We start from the raw sequence: 16,706 nt of genomic DNA, 5'->3' as shown, positions 1-16,706 counted from the left end.
AACAATGCTACGAGAAGTTTTATGAAGCAGAAGTTAAAATTTAAAGTTGAGTAATAAATATCAATATACTAATTTGTTTTCCTTTAAATTTTTTTAATAACCGTTTAAATGTTAAAAATATTTCTTAAAAATATGATAATACAAATATAAAATTTGTAAATTCTAATTATCTATTTGAGTAGAGAGAAGCTACTTAATTTTTTTTTGTAATATTGTTGTAACCGTGTTGTCCAATTATCAACATAGCACATGTTTTAAAAGATCATTAATTATAAAGACCAAATTGTACTGGTAATTTGTCAAAAAGTATTAAACTTATCTGTATAAACTTACAGTTTCATACCTAACTGAAAACTGCATCCAATTATAAAACCTTATTTTTTTGTAAAATAGGAAACATTTTTTAATAGCTTGTTTTGGATTTATTTTTTTATTCAAGGTTTTTAAAAAGATTTTTCTTGTTAATTTAATCCTTATATTTTTTTTTATTTTACCCCTCTTCAATGAGCGACGACGAATTAATTGATTACCGTGAAGATTTACAAACAGTTAAAAAGTCGCAGACTAAACTTAAGTCATCTGCGCAATTTAAAGATTTTTTACTTCGTGATGAACTTATGGAATCAATAAAAGATGCTGCTTTTGAGCACCCTAGTGAAGTTCAACAAATGGCCATTCCTAAAGCTATTTTAGGTCAAGATTTATTATGTCAAGCCAAAAGTGGTACAGGAAAGACAGCGGTTTTTGTTCTATCTACTTTGCAACAGCTTAAAGTAGTTGATAAAGAAACTGTTATTATTGTGATGGTACACACAAAAGAAATGGCTGAACAGGTAAAACAAGAATATCTGAGATTTAGTAAGAAGATGGATAATGTGTCTGTAGGTGCGGTTTATGGTGGTAATGATATTGAAGAAGATATTAAATTACTTGGTACATGTTCACCCTCTGTTCTTATTGGTACACCTGGTAGATTAGCAGAAATTGTTAAACGTAGGGCTCTTAACTTAAAACACGTTAAATTTTTTGTTATGGACGAATGTGATAAAATGATAGGTGATATTGATATGAGATGTGATACACAAGAAGTATTTATTAATACGCCACGCAACAAACAGACATTAATGTTTACTGCCACTTTGAATAAATACACCACTGATGAATGTCTTAGATTTTTAGATAATCCTTTTATCGTTAGAGTAGACGATGAATCTAAACTAACACTTTATGGATTAAAACAGTCGTATGTAGAAGTGGAACAGAGTAATAAGTTAAACAAATTAGTTAGTGTACTTAACTCTACTACTTATAATCAAGCAATGATTTTTACTGCTGCTAAACTTCTTCCTACAAAAATATGCAACTTTTTAAAAGAGAAAGGGCTAGTGGCCGGTGATTTACATGCAGGACTGAAATCTGATGAAAGAAAAGAAAGGTTGTTAAGTTTTAAAAAATACGAATATAGGATTATGGTTACTACAGATTTGATGTCTAGAGGGATAGATGTACAAGATGTAAATTTTGTAATTAATTTTGATATGCCTGATTCGCCGGAAACATATCTACACAGAGTGGGACGTGCAGGTAGATTTGAGACAGAAGGACAAGCTGTGTCATTTATATGTAATGAAGAAGATAGGATTAAGTTAAATGAAATACAAAGCAGGTTTGAGATAGCGATAAGTAAAATTGAATAAAGTATTTTAATTTATTTTTTATGTTTTTAGTTTTTAAAATAAATTTTAATTGAAAATTTATTTAATAGTACTGTTAAGATTAAAATGAGTTTATTTTATTATAATTATTTAAATATTGACATGTAAAATACATTACATGTCAAGCACACATTTATGCTTAATTTTTATTAATACATCCTACAAATGCTACTTCTTTTTATACTCAAGTACATAGATTCTTCAGCTTTTTTGTTTCAATTAAATTTTATCTATTTATTAATTTAAGCACTTATTTTTCTGCCACAAATAACTGTTTACAAAAAAAATCATTTTTTAAAATGGAAGATCCGGGACTCGAACCCGGGACCCTCAGATCTTCAGTCTGATGCTCTCCCACTGAGCTAATCTTCCTGACAAAATTGTCAGGATTCTGTACTGGATGATTCATATTTACATTTTTGTTTCATTTTTTGTAAAACTTTTATAACTTCGTTAATTATTTCTCTATCTACATTTTCCAGTAATCCTTTACATAACTCTACAACAAAATATTCGTAATGTAAATCATTTTGATATTTTTTATTTTTTCTAATTATATTGTATACTTCTCTCTTATACTCTTGTTTTGTTCTTCTTGGTTTTTCTTGTATTGTTAGATTTTTAAAAGCTTTCATTCTTACAAATTATAAAAATCTTATATAACAAAAAGGAGTATACGTACAAATTATTATTTTTAATTATTTATTGTAAACAACTACTTATTATGTACATTATCAAAGAATAATTACTGTTTGTTCAATATTTTAATGCCCTTTTTATGAAGCTTCTAAGTACAAAAAATCTTATAATAAAATTAACGGACACAAAATTACAGATAATAGATTTACCTACTCTAAAAGAAAAACACGCAATAAGAAAGCCTACACCACAATCTATAGCTCTTTTTACACCCACGATACTATTGTATGGACAATACGATGGAACTTTAGTACATTTTTGCCTAAAAACGTACACACCAACTAAATTGCACACTTCATCTACCAAAAACAATGCATTGTGTGCGCTCGCCACGCTTGACGATTTTATTTATGCAGGATATAGTGATGGAACACTTATTAAATTTAAATATAAATCATCCAAACTTTCAGTATTTAAAACGTATTCTCATAATCTTCCCATTCTAGATATTATTAGTAACGGTGAACAAATATTAGTGAGTGATTTAAGTGGTAAAGTAACAAGCTACCCCTCACTAGTTGTGTATGATCTTGTAGAACCATTATTTGTGTTTAAATTTTATATTTTTATTGCCGAAAAAAGCATTCTTTACTGTCTGACGCGTAATTCATTAAGTTCGTATCTACAACTAGACAGCTACATAAAAAAATACACATTTTCTCGAAACGGCGGCGTACTGTTTGTTATGTCATATGATAGAATAATCGTGTACGATTTTAATAATAAACAGGTAATTAAAGAAATACAAAAAAGTTTTATAGATTTTATATATGACGAAGATCGTAATAGACTTATAGGATTTTATGATAAAAGTAAAGAAATAGTAAATAATGTATTAGATGATGTATACGATGAGATGATTAATATAGTATTTGAAGAAAACAAAATACAAGAAAAAATTGTTAAAATTAACGAGGATGAAGAATATAATTATAATGGTGATGAATATTATACAGATGAAGATGATTACTATGAAGATGAATATATTTCTGATGAAAGTGACGAAATAAAACGACTAAAAGGGTCTGAAACAAAACGACTAAAAGGGTCTGAAAAAAAGCGATCAAATGTGTCCACTAACCTTAAAAATTTATTTGATGATAAAAATTTAGAGAAAAGAATAAAGATTCGTAAGAAGAAGGTAATAGACAGTAGTAGCTCAGAAGAAGAAATATCTATTGTACATAACAGTGTATTTCCTATTAATGATTCACAAGATTGTAGTCTACTGTTTTATAATGATATCGGATATTTAGTGTCTATAAAAGGTCCAGAATTTAATAAAGTCGAGTTAATCTTTCATGACAAATCTAAACAGAATATAGAACTTAGCGATTATAATGACTGTACTATTGGAACATTTTATAATAAAAATATCTTATTATGTAATACTAGTACTGCCTTTTTTTACGGAAAAAATAAGTGGACAAAAGATCTAAGTAACAATGACGCAGTTGTGGCGTGTACAGATAACTACGTTTTAATAAGCAATGGATTAACAATAGTATATGACTGTGATGGTAAAGAAATATTTAACTTTTATATAACCAATATAAGTTATATATTAACCAGTTCTAAATATATTTTTGTATTTGCAGATAAATTAACAGTAATTGAATTGTTTACATCTACAGAAGAATATACTCTGCCTTGTAAGGTGACGTGGGCCACTTGCTATAACGATAAATTATACTATAAAATTAATAATGATATTTATACTTTATATAATAAATTAACATATCTATTGTTTAAAGATATAAAGTATCCACTAACTGTAATAGGAAACAGGTTAGTTTATTTAAACACGAATAGTAAAATACTACCGTCTCCAAATGTGGAGTTTAAAGATATAAACTTTCCTCTAGATGTTTATAAGGAAAATATACAAAATAATACTAAATCAAGTGTAAATATTAAGAAATTTGAAGTTGATAGTTTTTCAAGTGAAGGTGAATGGTAGTAAAAATAAAAAATTTATTTACAAGTCTTACAAGAATAAGTTTTGTCATTATACAATACAAAAAAGTGATGAATAGTTTATATGTATTATTTTAATTATAAAAACGGTGCTTGTATTTTTAATGTATAATATCGTTTGTTAAACTTATTTTTTTATTTCCATCATTCCAGAGTTGAATATTTTTTATTGTAAATATAAAAGTTAAATAATTATCAAAATAATATTTGTAATACAACACGCTTAAAATTATTTCTGTAAACTAACCTCGCCAAGAACGAGGTGATATAGTCTAGTGGTATGATGTCTGCTTAGGGTGCAGGAGGTCCCGGGTTCAAATCCCGGTATCGCCCATTTTTTAAAAAAATTTAAATTTTGTTTCCGTTATTTAATCTTTGATATTAAAACATTTTAAAAGTATATATTTACATTTTTTTATCATACATCAATCACATAATTTTTAAATTTAACTAAAAATTTATTTCTAATTTTTTTTACCCCACAAATGGGTAAGTGAAATATTTTAAATTATAATCTTAGGAATAAATCACAGAGGAGAACACAAAAGAAAGAAATCTGGCGGTAAATCTGTATTACACAGAAAAAAGCGCAATAACAGAAGTGGCAGCCAAATGGCAGCAACTAAGATTGGTGATACCAAAGTGGTAGAAAAAAGAGCACGTGGTGGTAACAAAAAATACAAGGCTTTACGACTTAGTGAAGGAACATTTTTATTGAAGTCATCTGACACTGTCAAACCATCTAAGATTATTGAAGTTATGTATCATCCTACGAATAATGACTACGTTCGTACTAACACGATCACAAAAAGTAGTGTGGTAAAGATTTCTAGTGATAATTTTAGTGAAGAAATATCTTCACTGAATGTTGAAGATCCTAAGCTTAAAGAGAGTTTTGAGAAAGGATACTTGTATGCTGTTATTACAAGTAGACCTGGGCAGGTAGGAAAGGCAGAGGGAGAAATATTACAAGGGAGACAGTTAGAATTTTATACTGCTTTATTTAAGAAGAATAAGGTTTAAATAAATTATTTACTTTTAGATAATGATAGGTTTAGCATATTAATTAACAATTGTAAGTAATGCTTCTAATTTTGTGTTATTTTTTGTCTTTTTTGTTGTAAATAGTATTGTTCTGTTGCAGAATGTTTAGTTAATCTAATGAATAACATATGTAACTATCATAAAGTGCATTTTATAAATTATAATATATAGCAATTTTTAATTACTAATCGTTTATATACAGAAGCATTATAAAATAAAGTTTTTCTAATGGAGCGTGGCGCCGAGTCTAGACATAAATAAATCCTGTGAAGGGAGAATGTGGCCGAAAAACACAAGAAATAAGTATTCTTAATAAAGAGGTCGGTTGCCCTTGTTTATTTAAATAAAGAAATACAGAAAGTTGTTGTACACAAATGAAATATTTATTAAAATACAAATCCAAAGATTTAACAAATCAAAAAAAATGCACTACGTTTGCTATAAAAATAAAAGTAATTTAATTAATAAATTGAAACAAATTATATATCATGTCCCATAAGTAAAAAGTTTTCAACTTCATCACTATTCTCTTCATGAGCTTTACTAACCAAATCTGATGCATCTGTGTCATCTTCTGAACTAACACACTCATCCTTCTTAGCTTTGTATGCTTCAATAGCCCTTTTTAAAACCGTAGTTTTATCCAAGGCTTTGATAGCATTCCAAAAGGACATATTTTCGACATTTAAAAATGCTATTTTAATTGCTAACTCGTTATCTTTATTTTTACTTTCATACTTGCTGAGACCAAATGAATTTTCATCGAAATCATCCATAAAAACAGAGTACTTGTTTTTAAAGTCTTCGTCAATTTTGTCATAATTTACATTGTCAACATTAACAAATATTTTACACTTCTTCTTTATCCCTTTACTGATCCAATTAATGGTCACAGAAGAAGGCGGTAAAGAAGCGTGTTTTCTTTTGTCAAAATCTGATGAAAACCTTTCACTACTAGTAAACTTTCTATTCCTATTTTGTTTATTAATATTTCTATAAGAATCTACAGCTCTCTGAATAAGTCCTTTCTTTCCATAAAGTAATACAGGATTTAAAGATACAAATGCCCATGCAAGCCTATTACATTCCGTTTCATATTCCCATCTATTCCCTACATACATTTCGTATGGTAAATTTGCTCTAGGATAAACACAATTATCTGCTTTAAATTTCTCGTTAAGTTTACTAATATCTACATTTTCAATATCAAATCTAATACAAAATTCATTATCTTCTAAATCTGTCTTAGGCATGGAACTTAAAACTGCATCACTGATTTTAGTGTTATATTTAAAACAGAGTCTATGCTCTCCATCAATAAACCGTGTATATGGCTGAGAAGCAGGTAAATTAACTATTTTCCTATTACTAATCCTTTTATTCTCATCATTTTTCCTTTTTCTTTTTTTATCTTTTTTCTTTTTATTTCCAGTTAAGCGATATTTAAAATCTTCTTCATTTTTATATCCAAATGTACTGTGGGGAGAATAGAAATCTTCCTCAACAAACTTACTCAATTTCAATGAATTGGCTTCATTTTCATTGTGTCCTTTTTCAAATAAGTTTTCATCACTGTCTTCTCTAAACTGTAAATTATAATCCCTGTTAGATACACTTACCATTTTCTAACCCCTCTTTTATTTATTTTTTATATTCTAAAATTTATATTTTTAGGATATCCTTTTGTAAAAGGAGTTTATTGGATGCTCCTAATTAAAAAAATAATCTTAATATGAAAATCTGTTTGTAGTAAATTTATCTGATATCTAATTTAGATGTACTGATAAATCTTATTAATACAACGTTATTATGTTTTTGGTCTAACAAAAACTTTATTAGTAATCTTTTTGGTGTAAAGAAATAAACATTATTAGTAATTTATATTCTATAAATTTTCTATCTATAATTGTTACTTATAAATAATCTATTTACATATTTTTTCTAAATAGAACTTTATAAAGTGTTACTTATAAATAATCTATTTACATATTTTTTATAAATATGCTATTATTTATAATACATGTCCTTCAATACACTCAAGTATTTCAAATTAATTTCTTCATTATCATTTTTTAAATCTGAAATTTTAGCATTCATTAACTCATTATAACATTTTATTTTACTCAAATAATAAATTTCCATTTCTTTAATCTTAAGATTTAATTTATCCCTTTCTTCTAATAATGACTGTATCACCGCCTTATATTTATTTTTCATTTTTTTATATTTATTTTATTTCTTATCTACTGGTTTAGCCATGGGAATATAATTTATGCAAAAAATTTAAATTTATATTTTTTGTAATAAAATACAAACAAATTTGTTTGTTAATGCATAAATAATGAAAAAATATTTTTGGCGGGAAATATTAAAAATAATGTAAATAAAACCAGGGGTTTATGTATCACACAAATGACCCTTATAAGTTTATCAGACACATAAAAAAATTATCTTTACTCCGTATTTTTGTACAAAGTGATGTTATTTCTCTCTGTGCGCTTAAAATGTTCACCACAATTCTTAAAAAGGAAATGATTAAGCATGAGATTGTATTTGTTAATGAAGATACACTTTTAGATTTAGATACAGAATTTTATTATATAACCAGTGATATTGAGGACGATAAAGAGAACACATTTAATAACTTGTCTTTTATGAAAATAGAAAATTTAATTAATAGTACAAAACGTTTACTTTTTGGAGAGGAAGTTTGCTTTTGTTGTAGCGATAGATTAGATATTTTATACAATATGTATAAGTTACTTAAACATTCTAGTTTTATTGATGAAGGGTCTTTATGGGCCCTAATAGTAGGATTTTCTTTCTATAAGATTTATTTGTACAAAAAATCAGAAGAAGTTAAAGATGACAGTGAAGAAGATAATTATTATTCTAATAGTAGTATTTGTACTACTTGTAATGAAATGTACACAACTATTTGTATAGAAATAAAAAAATTAGATCGAGAAGATAAAGATGGTATCTTTCTAGAATATGATGTATCACTTCCAATATTAAATTATTCTAATTTGTATAGAAGTATACAACATGACGTGTATTTTATAGCAAAATACAAGCTTATTTATAAAAAGAGAAAAGACTTAGAGGATATAAAAATTAAAAGCTTTTTAGCTAAAAAAGGTATAAGTATTGTAAAAGCTAAAGAGAAATATAATAATTTAGATCACACTACTAAGAAATATATTAGTAGTGTTATAGATACATGTAAAATATTTATAAGAAAGAAAGGACATACACATAAAATTACATCAATAGACTGTTATTTTTTAATGAATAGATATTTATTTAAAAATCAAAGTGCAGAAGCATATTTATTATTAAATAATCCTACAGATTATTTTAATGATAAAAAGATAAATGATATTTATGATAGTATACAATCTATAAAAGACTCAATAGCTTATGTGTCTAAGGTTGATAAATTACTTATTTTTAAATTATCATATAAAAATATTTTAAATATTAATTCTTATATTAAATTTGCGTATAACATGATAGATCTTTATAAAAGAGAGAGACAGTTAAAATATTCATTTATTTTAATGTTAGACAAATTTGAAATATCTAAATGTGTAGTATACGGTAAACAGATTAGTCTTTCAAATATAAATATAGATGGAATTGTGAAGATAGATAAACAAGAGTTTCTTAGAAATCTTGTTAATGATAAATAAAATATTTTTATACTTATATTGATTTATGAATGATATTTAGTAAAGCTTAAGAATTAAAATATTGCCATTAAGTTTTATAATTAAGTAAGAATTAAAAATAATCATACAATATTAACATTACATTTTCTCACCTATACAACATATATTTTCTCCTCTTATGAACATTATTTTGTTATTCATATTTTCATTATAGTCAGATATCATAATATTAATATGGTTATCTACACCCTCTAGCAGACCATTATAAATTTCCCCATCTTTCATTATAACTGTAACTTTAGATTTAATAAACAATGTCAAATATTCTAAAGGAGGTAACATTTAGGGGGTAAATAATAAAAAAGCGTAAAACATGTGTTTAACACTGTTAAGACAAACTATAAAAGTTTTAAAAAAAAGTAGTTAAGTAAATAAATTCTTCCATTGTTATTAAATATTAATTAACGATTCTTTCAAATTAAATTACATTTATTTTATTTCAATTCTTATTTTTATAACCTTAAGATATTATTTAAAAATTTAGGCCATTTGTAATATTAAAATAGCCCAATAAACGAGGTTCAATTTATCTGCTCGATAAAATTTTAGTATAACAAATTAATTACAATTATATTTTAGTGGATTATTCATTAAAATTCTTCATATTCTACGAATAGTTTATGGTTATTAAAATTTAAATAAAAGGTATAAGTTAGTCAAAATTGACCAAAATGTGGGTCTAAAATTTTTATTTTTCTACACCAAAAAATGAAATTCAAAAGATTAAAAAAGCAACAAAGATTTTATTTTCTAGGTTTAAAAAAAGATCAAACAGCTATACAATGGATTAACCTTATAAGTTTTTAATAACATAAATTTGGCTAAATTAGATTTCATAAGCTTTCTAATTTTTACACTATTATTTATATAATTTTTAAAAGCAGACCCCGTCTTCTTACAGTGATTGTTTAAACACTTGTATTTGGATCTTTAAAATGTTTTGATTGATTAACTGTTGAGTGTTTTACATAAATTCTTGTAAATTAATACTACTTTTTCAAAAATCGCTATATATTAAAAAGTTATGTACTACTCGCATACTTAAATGCAATTTTTAAGTCAATTTAAGCCTGCCATCTTTCTAAAATATCATGATTCTCTTCTTAGTTGCTTTTTCACTAACTAAAATGTAAAATCTTCTATTAATTTGTTATTTATTATATTTTCACTTTACGATTTTTTAATCATCAATTTGAATGACTTCATGTTCGTTTCCTATGTAATTTAGATTTGAAAAATTTGTCACTAATCCCTATAAACACATTTTGTTAAAATTTTTAATATAAAAAGCCATAAGATTAGTATTAGATTTTACTAACACAGTTATATTATTTAAAAAAACATGACTTTTAGAAAATAAAAGTAAAAAAAGTGTGTTTTTTGATTTGATATCTTTTTCTTTTAAAACAAATATAATTCGGATATTTATATATAAAAAATTTTTTCTTTTCTGATAAATACAAATTTGTGAACCTCTTTGTGGTATTAATTACCACATGGATTTTTTTCTTATTTTTATAAAAAATTATTTTAAAAATTTTTAATAAAAATACTTAAGGAATCCCTAAATTATAATCGCAAAATAAAAAATAACTACGTACCAGTGTACATACGATTTTCGGTTACCTGAATTCATAAAATTAGAAACTTTTACAACAATTATTAAATAAACAACATTTAAACACTAAACGAACCTTTTTGCATTAGGGAAAAAGTGTCATAGAGAATTATCTGTGTACTGGATAGCACCCTGCCAACACAGCAACACTTTTACATATTGATCCATAGATATTTTTTTATTATATTTTTCTAACCTATTTTCTTGTGCTCTTTTGTTTCAAACCTATTAAATTAAAATTTTAAGGTAGAAATTAAGGTCCAACTTTTTTATGTCAATTTTGGCCACAAAACCTATTTTGAGCATTTTTTTTATTATGTTTTAATGTGTGGGTTATGATTAAAATGATATCATAATGTTTATTTTATTAAAACCGCATCTGTAAACACGTCTTTTTATACTTACACTATTTACATAAAAGACATATTTTAACTTTGTATTCCTAGAAATAGACATTGTGCTACATACCATCATCATCATTCATCTATATTAAAAAAAAATAGTTTTTTAGTTTTTATCTCTTATTTTTTAACAATTTAAAATTTCAATTTTTTTTACAATAACATTATAGTAAAGTTTTAATTATTTTACAAAACATAACTTAGTTGAATTTTTTTTAAGTTGTGTTTAGTAATAAAATCAATAGTAATTTAGCCACCGTAGAATTAATTCACGGCAAGGAGGGTAAGTTTTCAAATTTAAGACAAAAAGAGTTACTAAAATGACATACTAGACATTTAAAAAAGAAAGCACATTAGCTTTGACTAATACAGTATATTTAAATCTCGCCTTGAAAGGTTGTGTAAACTTATCTTTTATTTAAATTAAATTTTACATTTATTTAAAAATATACTTTTTTCAAGGTTTATTAATGTTCAAAAAGCAAAAAGAAGTTAACTTAATCAGTAAGCAAATACTTACTGAAGAATAAGCAGTTTAAATAGTTATACATACTTATATCCAAAATTAAGATATTTTTAGTTCCAAAGTTTACGGAGACAAATTAAATCCATTTTATAATATAAATTAAATAAATTTTGATTGATATTTCAATTGTTGACTAGTATTTTTTCAATTTTTTAGCCGTTAAATGTTATGTTGGTTGCTGACAATTTTTTGTTCAACTCATATATTAGATTTTAATTTTTTAGAATATTTAGAAATGATAAAATGTATTCAATGACTTTTGAGGGCAATTTTATGCCACAAAGTAGCATAAGTAATCAATATTTTACTAAAAATGAGATAAACAATTTTGTGCAATTAAACAACCGTAAGGAATACAACGGAACATTCTTACATGAATACATTTTGGAATGATAGTACCTATATATTATTACATAAAAAACAAAATGATTTATTACATGAATAATCAATTAATCCAGAAAACGACACTTCTTTACAGGAATTTAATAACATTTTAATTTTATCAGACCATCAATCTTACCACGGGAAAACTAATTGTTTGAATAAACCGAACAATGTAGTATTTATACACCATCCAATGTTATTGATTCTTTGATTAAAAAATCAGAAAATAGTAAATCTTCATTTAATGCTTACAATAATGATAACAAGTGAACATAAAAGAAAAAACCAAAAATCAAATTTATTCTTTTATTTGGATTGATTACGTTAAAAATGCTTTAGAATCTAAAAATAAAAGCATACTATGTAAAAAATTTTGATTTGTCAATTTACAGCTAACAAGCGTAAACTTTATTGCAAATACAAATGTTTTGAAGTGGATTTTAGAAGATTTTCTAAATTGAACATTAGTAATATACTTTAATGTATAAAAAAACTTGAAATATTTAATTTACCTAATAACTTAAAGCACAAATGAATTTTTGCTCTAAGTAATATTTTAAGCTTTAAGCTACTATAAAAGCAATTTATTTAAATACAGAACACAAATCAATACAAGATTTTTTAGAATTGTTGGATTAAAATATAAAAAAATTAGCAGGTATGTCGATATTATTAAAAAACCTTTTATCCTTTAATCAATCTTTAACAGTTTAAATATGACTTGCAATGGAAACTTTTGCTATGATAATTTTGATTTTTGTGAAATTAAATACTTAATAATTCGTACCAATAGAAAAATTACTTCCTTTTAACAAAAACTATTAGAATTAAGAAATATTTTTAAAAAATAGCTAAAAATAGTCAATTTTTTAGCTTAAGTAAATTTACTACCTGTAAAAATTTATATATTTTTAGTGCAAAATATTTTATAAAGATTTTGATTATGCACATCATAATTTTGGAAAATATATTTGATATTATAAGACTTTTTATTTATTTGCTAAAAATTTAAAAATTGTTTGGGTTAATAGCATTTTTTTGCTATTGCTTTTTTTTATTTTTACAGTACACAAAAATTCTATCTTAAGACATGTAGTGTTTATTTTGGAATATGATTAAAAAATATTTAATTTTTAACGCTTTAAATATTTAATGTAAAACTTATAAGCAAAAAATAGCGACATCTTTATTCATATTTAAACTTATACATACAAAGCTATTGTTTAAAGAAGTAAAAATTTTTTTTATAAATACAGAAAATATTATCGAAAGTACTTATAAGAATTACTATGTAAAACCTTTATTCTTTTATAAATTTGCTTGTTTGTTGAAAAAAATATTTTTAAATATTGTCTTAAAATAATTTTATTGGATATTAACTATGTTTTACAAATTATAATAATATTTGCTTTATGTTATTGTGTCATAATAAAATTTATTAAATAACAAAACATTACTTGAAAGTATGATACATCGTTACCATAAAAAGCAAGACATGTTTTTTCCATATTTATAAATTTTTCATCTGTAGTAAATTTTTTACATTCTTTTAAAAAATATTTATACAGCAATATATGAGTCTCATAGGTCAAATACAAAATGTTACCTATTTGAACTTTATTATCTTGAGTCATGAAAAGGAGCAGTTTACATTTTTGCGGGTCGCAATACAATTCAAAATTGCTAAAAAAGTTTGTTTGTAAAAATTCAAAGTTTTTTTTTCGTTTAGTAGAAATCGATTGAGCGCTCTTTATAGATCTTTTATTAGTAAAATCTACCAAATATTCATCAAAAATTATCAGTTTAAAATCGTGGGGAGATATTTTAAGCATAAGTACTAAGGCTTCTAAAAGAACGGTAAAATCCTCTTTATTAAGTTGTTGTTTTCTTTTAAACACTTGTTTGTGTAAATCGTAAGCTTTATCTATCTTTATTAACGTCAGTGTATTAGCACTTTCTACTCCGATATAAGATAAAATATTGTAATAGTAGTCTGCTATAAATCCGCTTCTTATAAATAAAATACAAAAAATGATATGAAAATTTACGACAGCCATATTAAAAATTAGAACTTTGATTTAAAAATAAGAAGGGTGTAAAAAAAAATAAATGGCAGATTATTAAAATAACAAAAAAGTGTAAATACAATAAACAAACCTATGATTTAAAGAAATCCATCGTTTTAATGCAGACAGGATATGATTTTTATCAAATGTTTGTTTAATCATATATTAAGTTTACAAATATTTAATTGAAAAAGAGCCTCTTATTGTTTTAATTTCTTAAAATCTAATTTCAATGTTTTTTTTTTAAACAATTTAATTTTTTGTAACCTAAAACAGTTAATATGCTTTAACCCTAAAAGGATATAAATATAGTGCGCATCAAAATCTTAAGACACCTAAAAAAAATTCTTGTAAAAAATAAAACACAATCCAAACTTAAAAATTATAATTTGTGTCTAAACTTTTAATGATAAGCGTGGCAAACAAATTTGTATCAAATCTTGTTCTATATTGGTCTAATCTTATTGTTCGTATTTTTTGTCTTAAGATATGTGTCAAAATCTTAAAATTTCCCTCCTCAAACGTTTCATAAAATAGTAAATAATACATTAGTTTTAATTTATTGCAATAAAATACTGTGTGATTTTATTTTTTTAATATAAGCTACCACAAATGTTTAAAAAAACAATTAGTTTAAAATTTAAACATGATAGCTATTAAATTCAAATTTTAAAATAAAAACAGGTTCTTAAAATAATAACATCTATTATTTATTGTTTTTTAATTTTAGAAATGTGATTCTAACTTCTTCAATATATCTTAGCGACACGATGGTTTTGATTTTTTCTAAAAAAAGTAATTGGTAAAAAAAGAAAAATTATTGGTTAATTTTATCATCTTTTTCTTTTTCAACATCAATCATACGTTTCTGCATTCCATTGGCATAGCCTAGCAGATTCTCGGGTGTAATGCTTGATCAGATTACTAATATCGCAGAATACAAATCTTGAATACTACTATATTGTTTGCCGTCTCTCTAAATTATTCTCGACATATCTGCCCACAAATTTTCAACAGGATTAAGATTTGGACCTGGTGTTGGCCAATCCATGCAATCAATGTTGTTATTTTCAAATCATATCTTAGTTGCACGAGCTCGATGGCAAAGTTCATTATCTTGTTGGAAAATATATTTAAATCGCAACCTACATCATTAGAATCATTATTTTCACTTTCAAAAAATGTTAATAGAGATATTTTAAGCTTTCTACAGTAAGCAGTGCTGTTTATTTTATTACTAACAATTTATAAATTAATTGTTCACTAGAATAAAAGCCGGACCAAACTATAATACCTTTTTGCTCTTTATAAATTTACTATATATGAAATTTCATTTACATGATGACAATAATATTTAAATACATCTGGTATGTCTAAATTAATTTTTTTATCAGAAAATATAACTTTGTGCCACTAATTGGTTAAAAAATTTTATCTAAAGCAATCTTAAATCTTTTTAAATTTATTCATGACCTTTAAATTTAAACTCTGTCTCATTTTTTTATATACAAAATTGTTATCTTCTTTAATCGCTCTTAATACAGTAGATTTTAATACTAAAAAATCTAAATCTGCTTTAACTTTAGAAATATTTATGGCCTTACTAGAACCTATACTTTACATTTTTTTTATTGTCCCAAAAGAAAGAACCTTTTCTTGCCTTTTCCATTAATATTTTTAATTAAACTCTTTGAAATCTGGTAATTTCTAACTACATTCCTAGTTATCTTCGAAAATTACACCAATTTGATTAATATTTTTGCTTAATGAATAATAAACGTCAATTTGCTTTTTTTTATACATACCTAAAGAATTTCATTTACTTATTAGGGAATAAATAATTTTTTTTAGAAAAAATCAAAACCATCATGTCGCTAAGATATATTGAAGAAGGTAAAAAAACTTTTCTAAATCAAAAAACATTAATAACAGATACTATTATTTTAAGAACGTGTTTTTATTTAAAATTTGAATTTTATCGCTATAATGTTTAATTCTAAGACCAATTATTGTTTATAACGTTTTGTGTTAGCCTATATTAAAAAAATAAAATCACACAGTACTCTATTGCAACAAATTAAAACTGATTTATTATCGACAATTCTATGAACCGTGTTTTTAGGGCAGTGTCTTAAGATTTTGACGCGCACTGTATATGCCCTGAATAAATAATTTTTTGTATTACTTATTAACGCTAAATTTATAACGAAGTTGTGATAAATCTATGCACTGCATACGTTCTATTAATTATTAAAATATGGCGTCGCTATGTCATATTTAATATGTAATAATAAAAAATTTACATATTATTGTCGCTTTAATCATTAATTAGCATCAAATAACTATAATAGTTACATGGTCATGTGTTTTCAAATCCATTCACGCTGTAATATTAAAACTTTTTACAATAAAACATTTCTACCTACAAATCTAAAAAAATTTACCTGTTTTTTTATGTTTAGTACTATTTCCAAAATGCTAACTCTCTTCTTCTTTGCCAATCCTAAAAAATTGGGGCAATTTGTTTTAAGAATAAATAAAA

At 24.7% G+C, this 16,706-nt stretch overlaps 10 protein-coding genes across 10 annotated transcripts; 5 read left to right on the top strand and 5 right to left on the bottom strand.

Annotated features, from left to right (window-relative positions):
* Positions 1 to 503: 503 nt before the first annotated feature.
* On the top strand, positions 504 to 1,697 carry AAJ76_4400035648 (atp-dependent rna helicase uap56; the record flags this gene model as incomplete). Its single annotated transcript, XM_024475661.1, has 1 exon — positions 504 to 1,697. One exon carries the CDS (start codon positions 504 to 506, stop codon positions 1,695 to 1,697), a length of 1,194 nt encoding a protein of 397 aa, XP_024330559.1.
* Positions 1,698 to 2,493: 796 nt separating this feature from the next.
* On the top strand, positions 2,494 to 4,374 carry AAJ76_4400033658 (hypothetical protein; the record flags this gene model as incomplete). The annotated part of the gene is made up of 1 exon (XM_024475660.1): positions 2,494 to 4,374. The coding sequence occupies one exon, from the start codon at positions 2,494 to 2,496 to the stop codon at positions 4,372 to 4,374; it is 1,881 nt and encodes a 626-aa protein (XP_024330558.1).
* Positions 4,375 to 5,003: 629 nt separating this feature from the next.
* On the top strand, positions 5,004 to 5,414 carry AAJ76_4400031148 (40s ribosomal protein s8; the record flags this gene model as incomplete). Its single annotated transcript, XM_024475659.1, has 1 exon — positions 5,004 to 5,414. The coding sequence occupies one exon, from the start codon at positions 5,004 to 5,006 to the stop codon at positions 5,412 to 5,414; it is 411 nt and encodes a 136-aa protein (XP_024330557.1).
* A 500-nt stretch (positions 5,415 to 5,914) lies between these two features.
* Positions 5,915 to 7,057, bottom strand: AAJ76_4400029095 (ribosomal protein l24e; the record flags this gene model as incomplete). The annotated part of the gene is made up of 1 exon (XM_024475658.1): positions 5,915 to 7,057. One exon carries the CDS (start codon positions 7,055 to 7,057, stop codon positions 5,915 to 5,917), a length of 1,143 nt encoding a protein of 380 aa, XP_024330556.1.
* A 385-nt stretch (positions 7,058 to 7,442) lies between these two features.
* On the bottom strand, positions 7,443 to 7,652 carry AAJ76_4400028500 (hypothetical protein; the record flags this gene model as incomplete). The annotated part of the gene is made up of 1 exon (XM_024475657.1): positions 7,443 to 7,652. The coding sequence occupies one exon, from the start codon at positions 7,650 to 7,652 to the stop codon at positions 7,443 to 7,445; it is 210 nt and encodes a 69-aa protein (XP_024330555.1).
* Positions 7,653 to 7,834: 182 nt separating this feature from the next.
* AAJ76_4400028317 (ribosomal protein l24e) lies at positions 7,835 to 9,130 on the top strand (the record flags this gene model as incomplete). Its single annotated transcript, XM_024475656.1, has 1 exon — positions 7,835 to 9,130. The coding sequence occupies one exon, from the start codon at positions 7,835 to 7,837 to the stop codon at positions 9,128 to 9,130; it is 1,296 nt and encodes a 431-aa protein (XP_024330554.1).
* A 117-nt stretch (positions 9,131 to 9,247) lies between these two features.
* Positions 9,248 to 9,451, bottom strand: AAJ76_4400026701 (u6 snrna-associated sm-like protein; the record flags this gene model as incomplete). Its single annotated transcript, XM_024475655.1, has 1 exon — positions 9,248 to 9,451. One exon carries the CDS (start codon positions 9,449 to 9,451, stop codon positions 9,248 to 9,250), a length of 204 nt encoding a protein of 67 aa, XP_024330553.1.
* Positions 9,452 to 11,126: 1,675 nt separating this feature from the next.
* Positions 11,127 to 11,267, bottom strand: AAJ76_4400024885 (hypothetical protein; the record flags this gene model as incomplete). The annotated part of the gene is made up of 1 exon (XM_024475654.1): positions 11,127 to 11,267. The coding sequence occupies one exon, from the start codon at positions 11,265 to 11,267 to the stop codon at positions 11,127 to 11,129; it is 141 nt and encodes a 46-aa protein (XP_024330552.1).
* Positions 11,268 to 13,513: 2,246 nt separating this feature from the next.
* AAJ76_4400021997 (hypothetical protein) lies at positions 13,514 to 14,155 on the bottom strand (the record flags this gene model as incomplete). Its single annotated transcript, XM_024475653.1, has 1 exon — positions 13,514 to 14,155. The coding sequence occupies one exon, from the start codon at positions 14,153 to 14,155 to the stop codon at positions 13,514 to 13,516; it is 642 nt and encodes a 213-aa protein (XP_024330551.1).
* A 1,477-nt stretch (positions 14,156 to 15,632) lies between these two features.
* On the top strand, positions 15,633 to 15,836 carry AAJ76_4400020519 (hypothetical protein; the record flags this gene model as incomplete). The annotated part of the gene is made up of 1 exon (XM_024475652.1): positions 15,633 to 15,836. The coding sequence occupies one exon, from the start codon at positions 15,633 to 15,635 to the stop codon at positions 15,834 to 15,836; it is 204 nt and encodes a 67-aa protein (XP_024330550.1).
* Between the last annotated feature and the right edge of the window lie 870 nt (positions 15,837 to 16,706).

The sequence above is a fragment of the Vairimorpha ceranae genome, assembly GCF_000988165.1.
Source record: "Vairimorpha ceranae strain PA08 1199 chromosome Unknown NODE_44, whole genome shotgun sequence".
Taxonomy (NCBI): domain Eukaryota; kingdom Fungi; phylum Microsporidia; family Nosematidae; genus Vairimorpha; species Vairimorpha ceranae.
The sequence above is the reverse complement of the archived record's forward strand: the minus strand, read 5'-3'. Positions and strand labels throughout refer to the sequence as shown.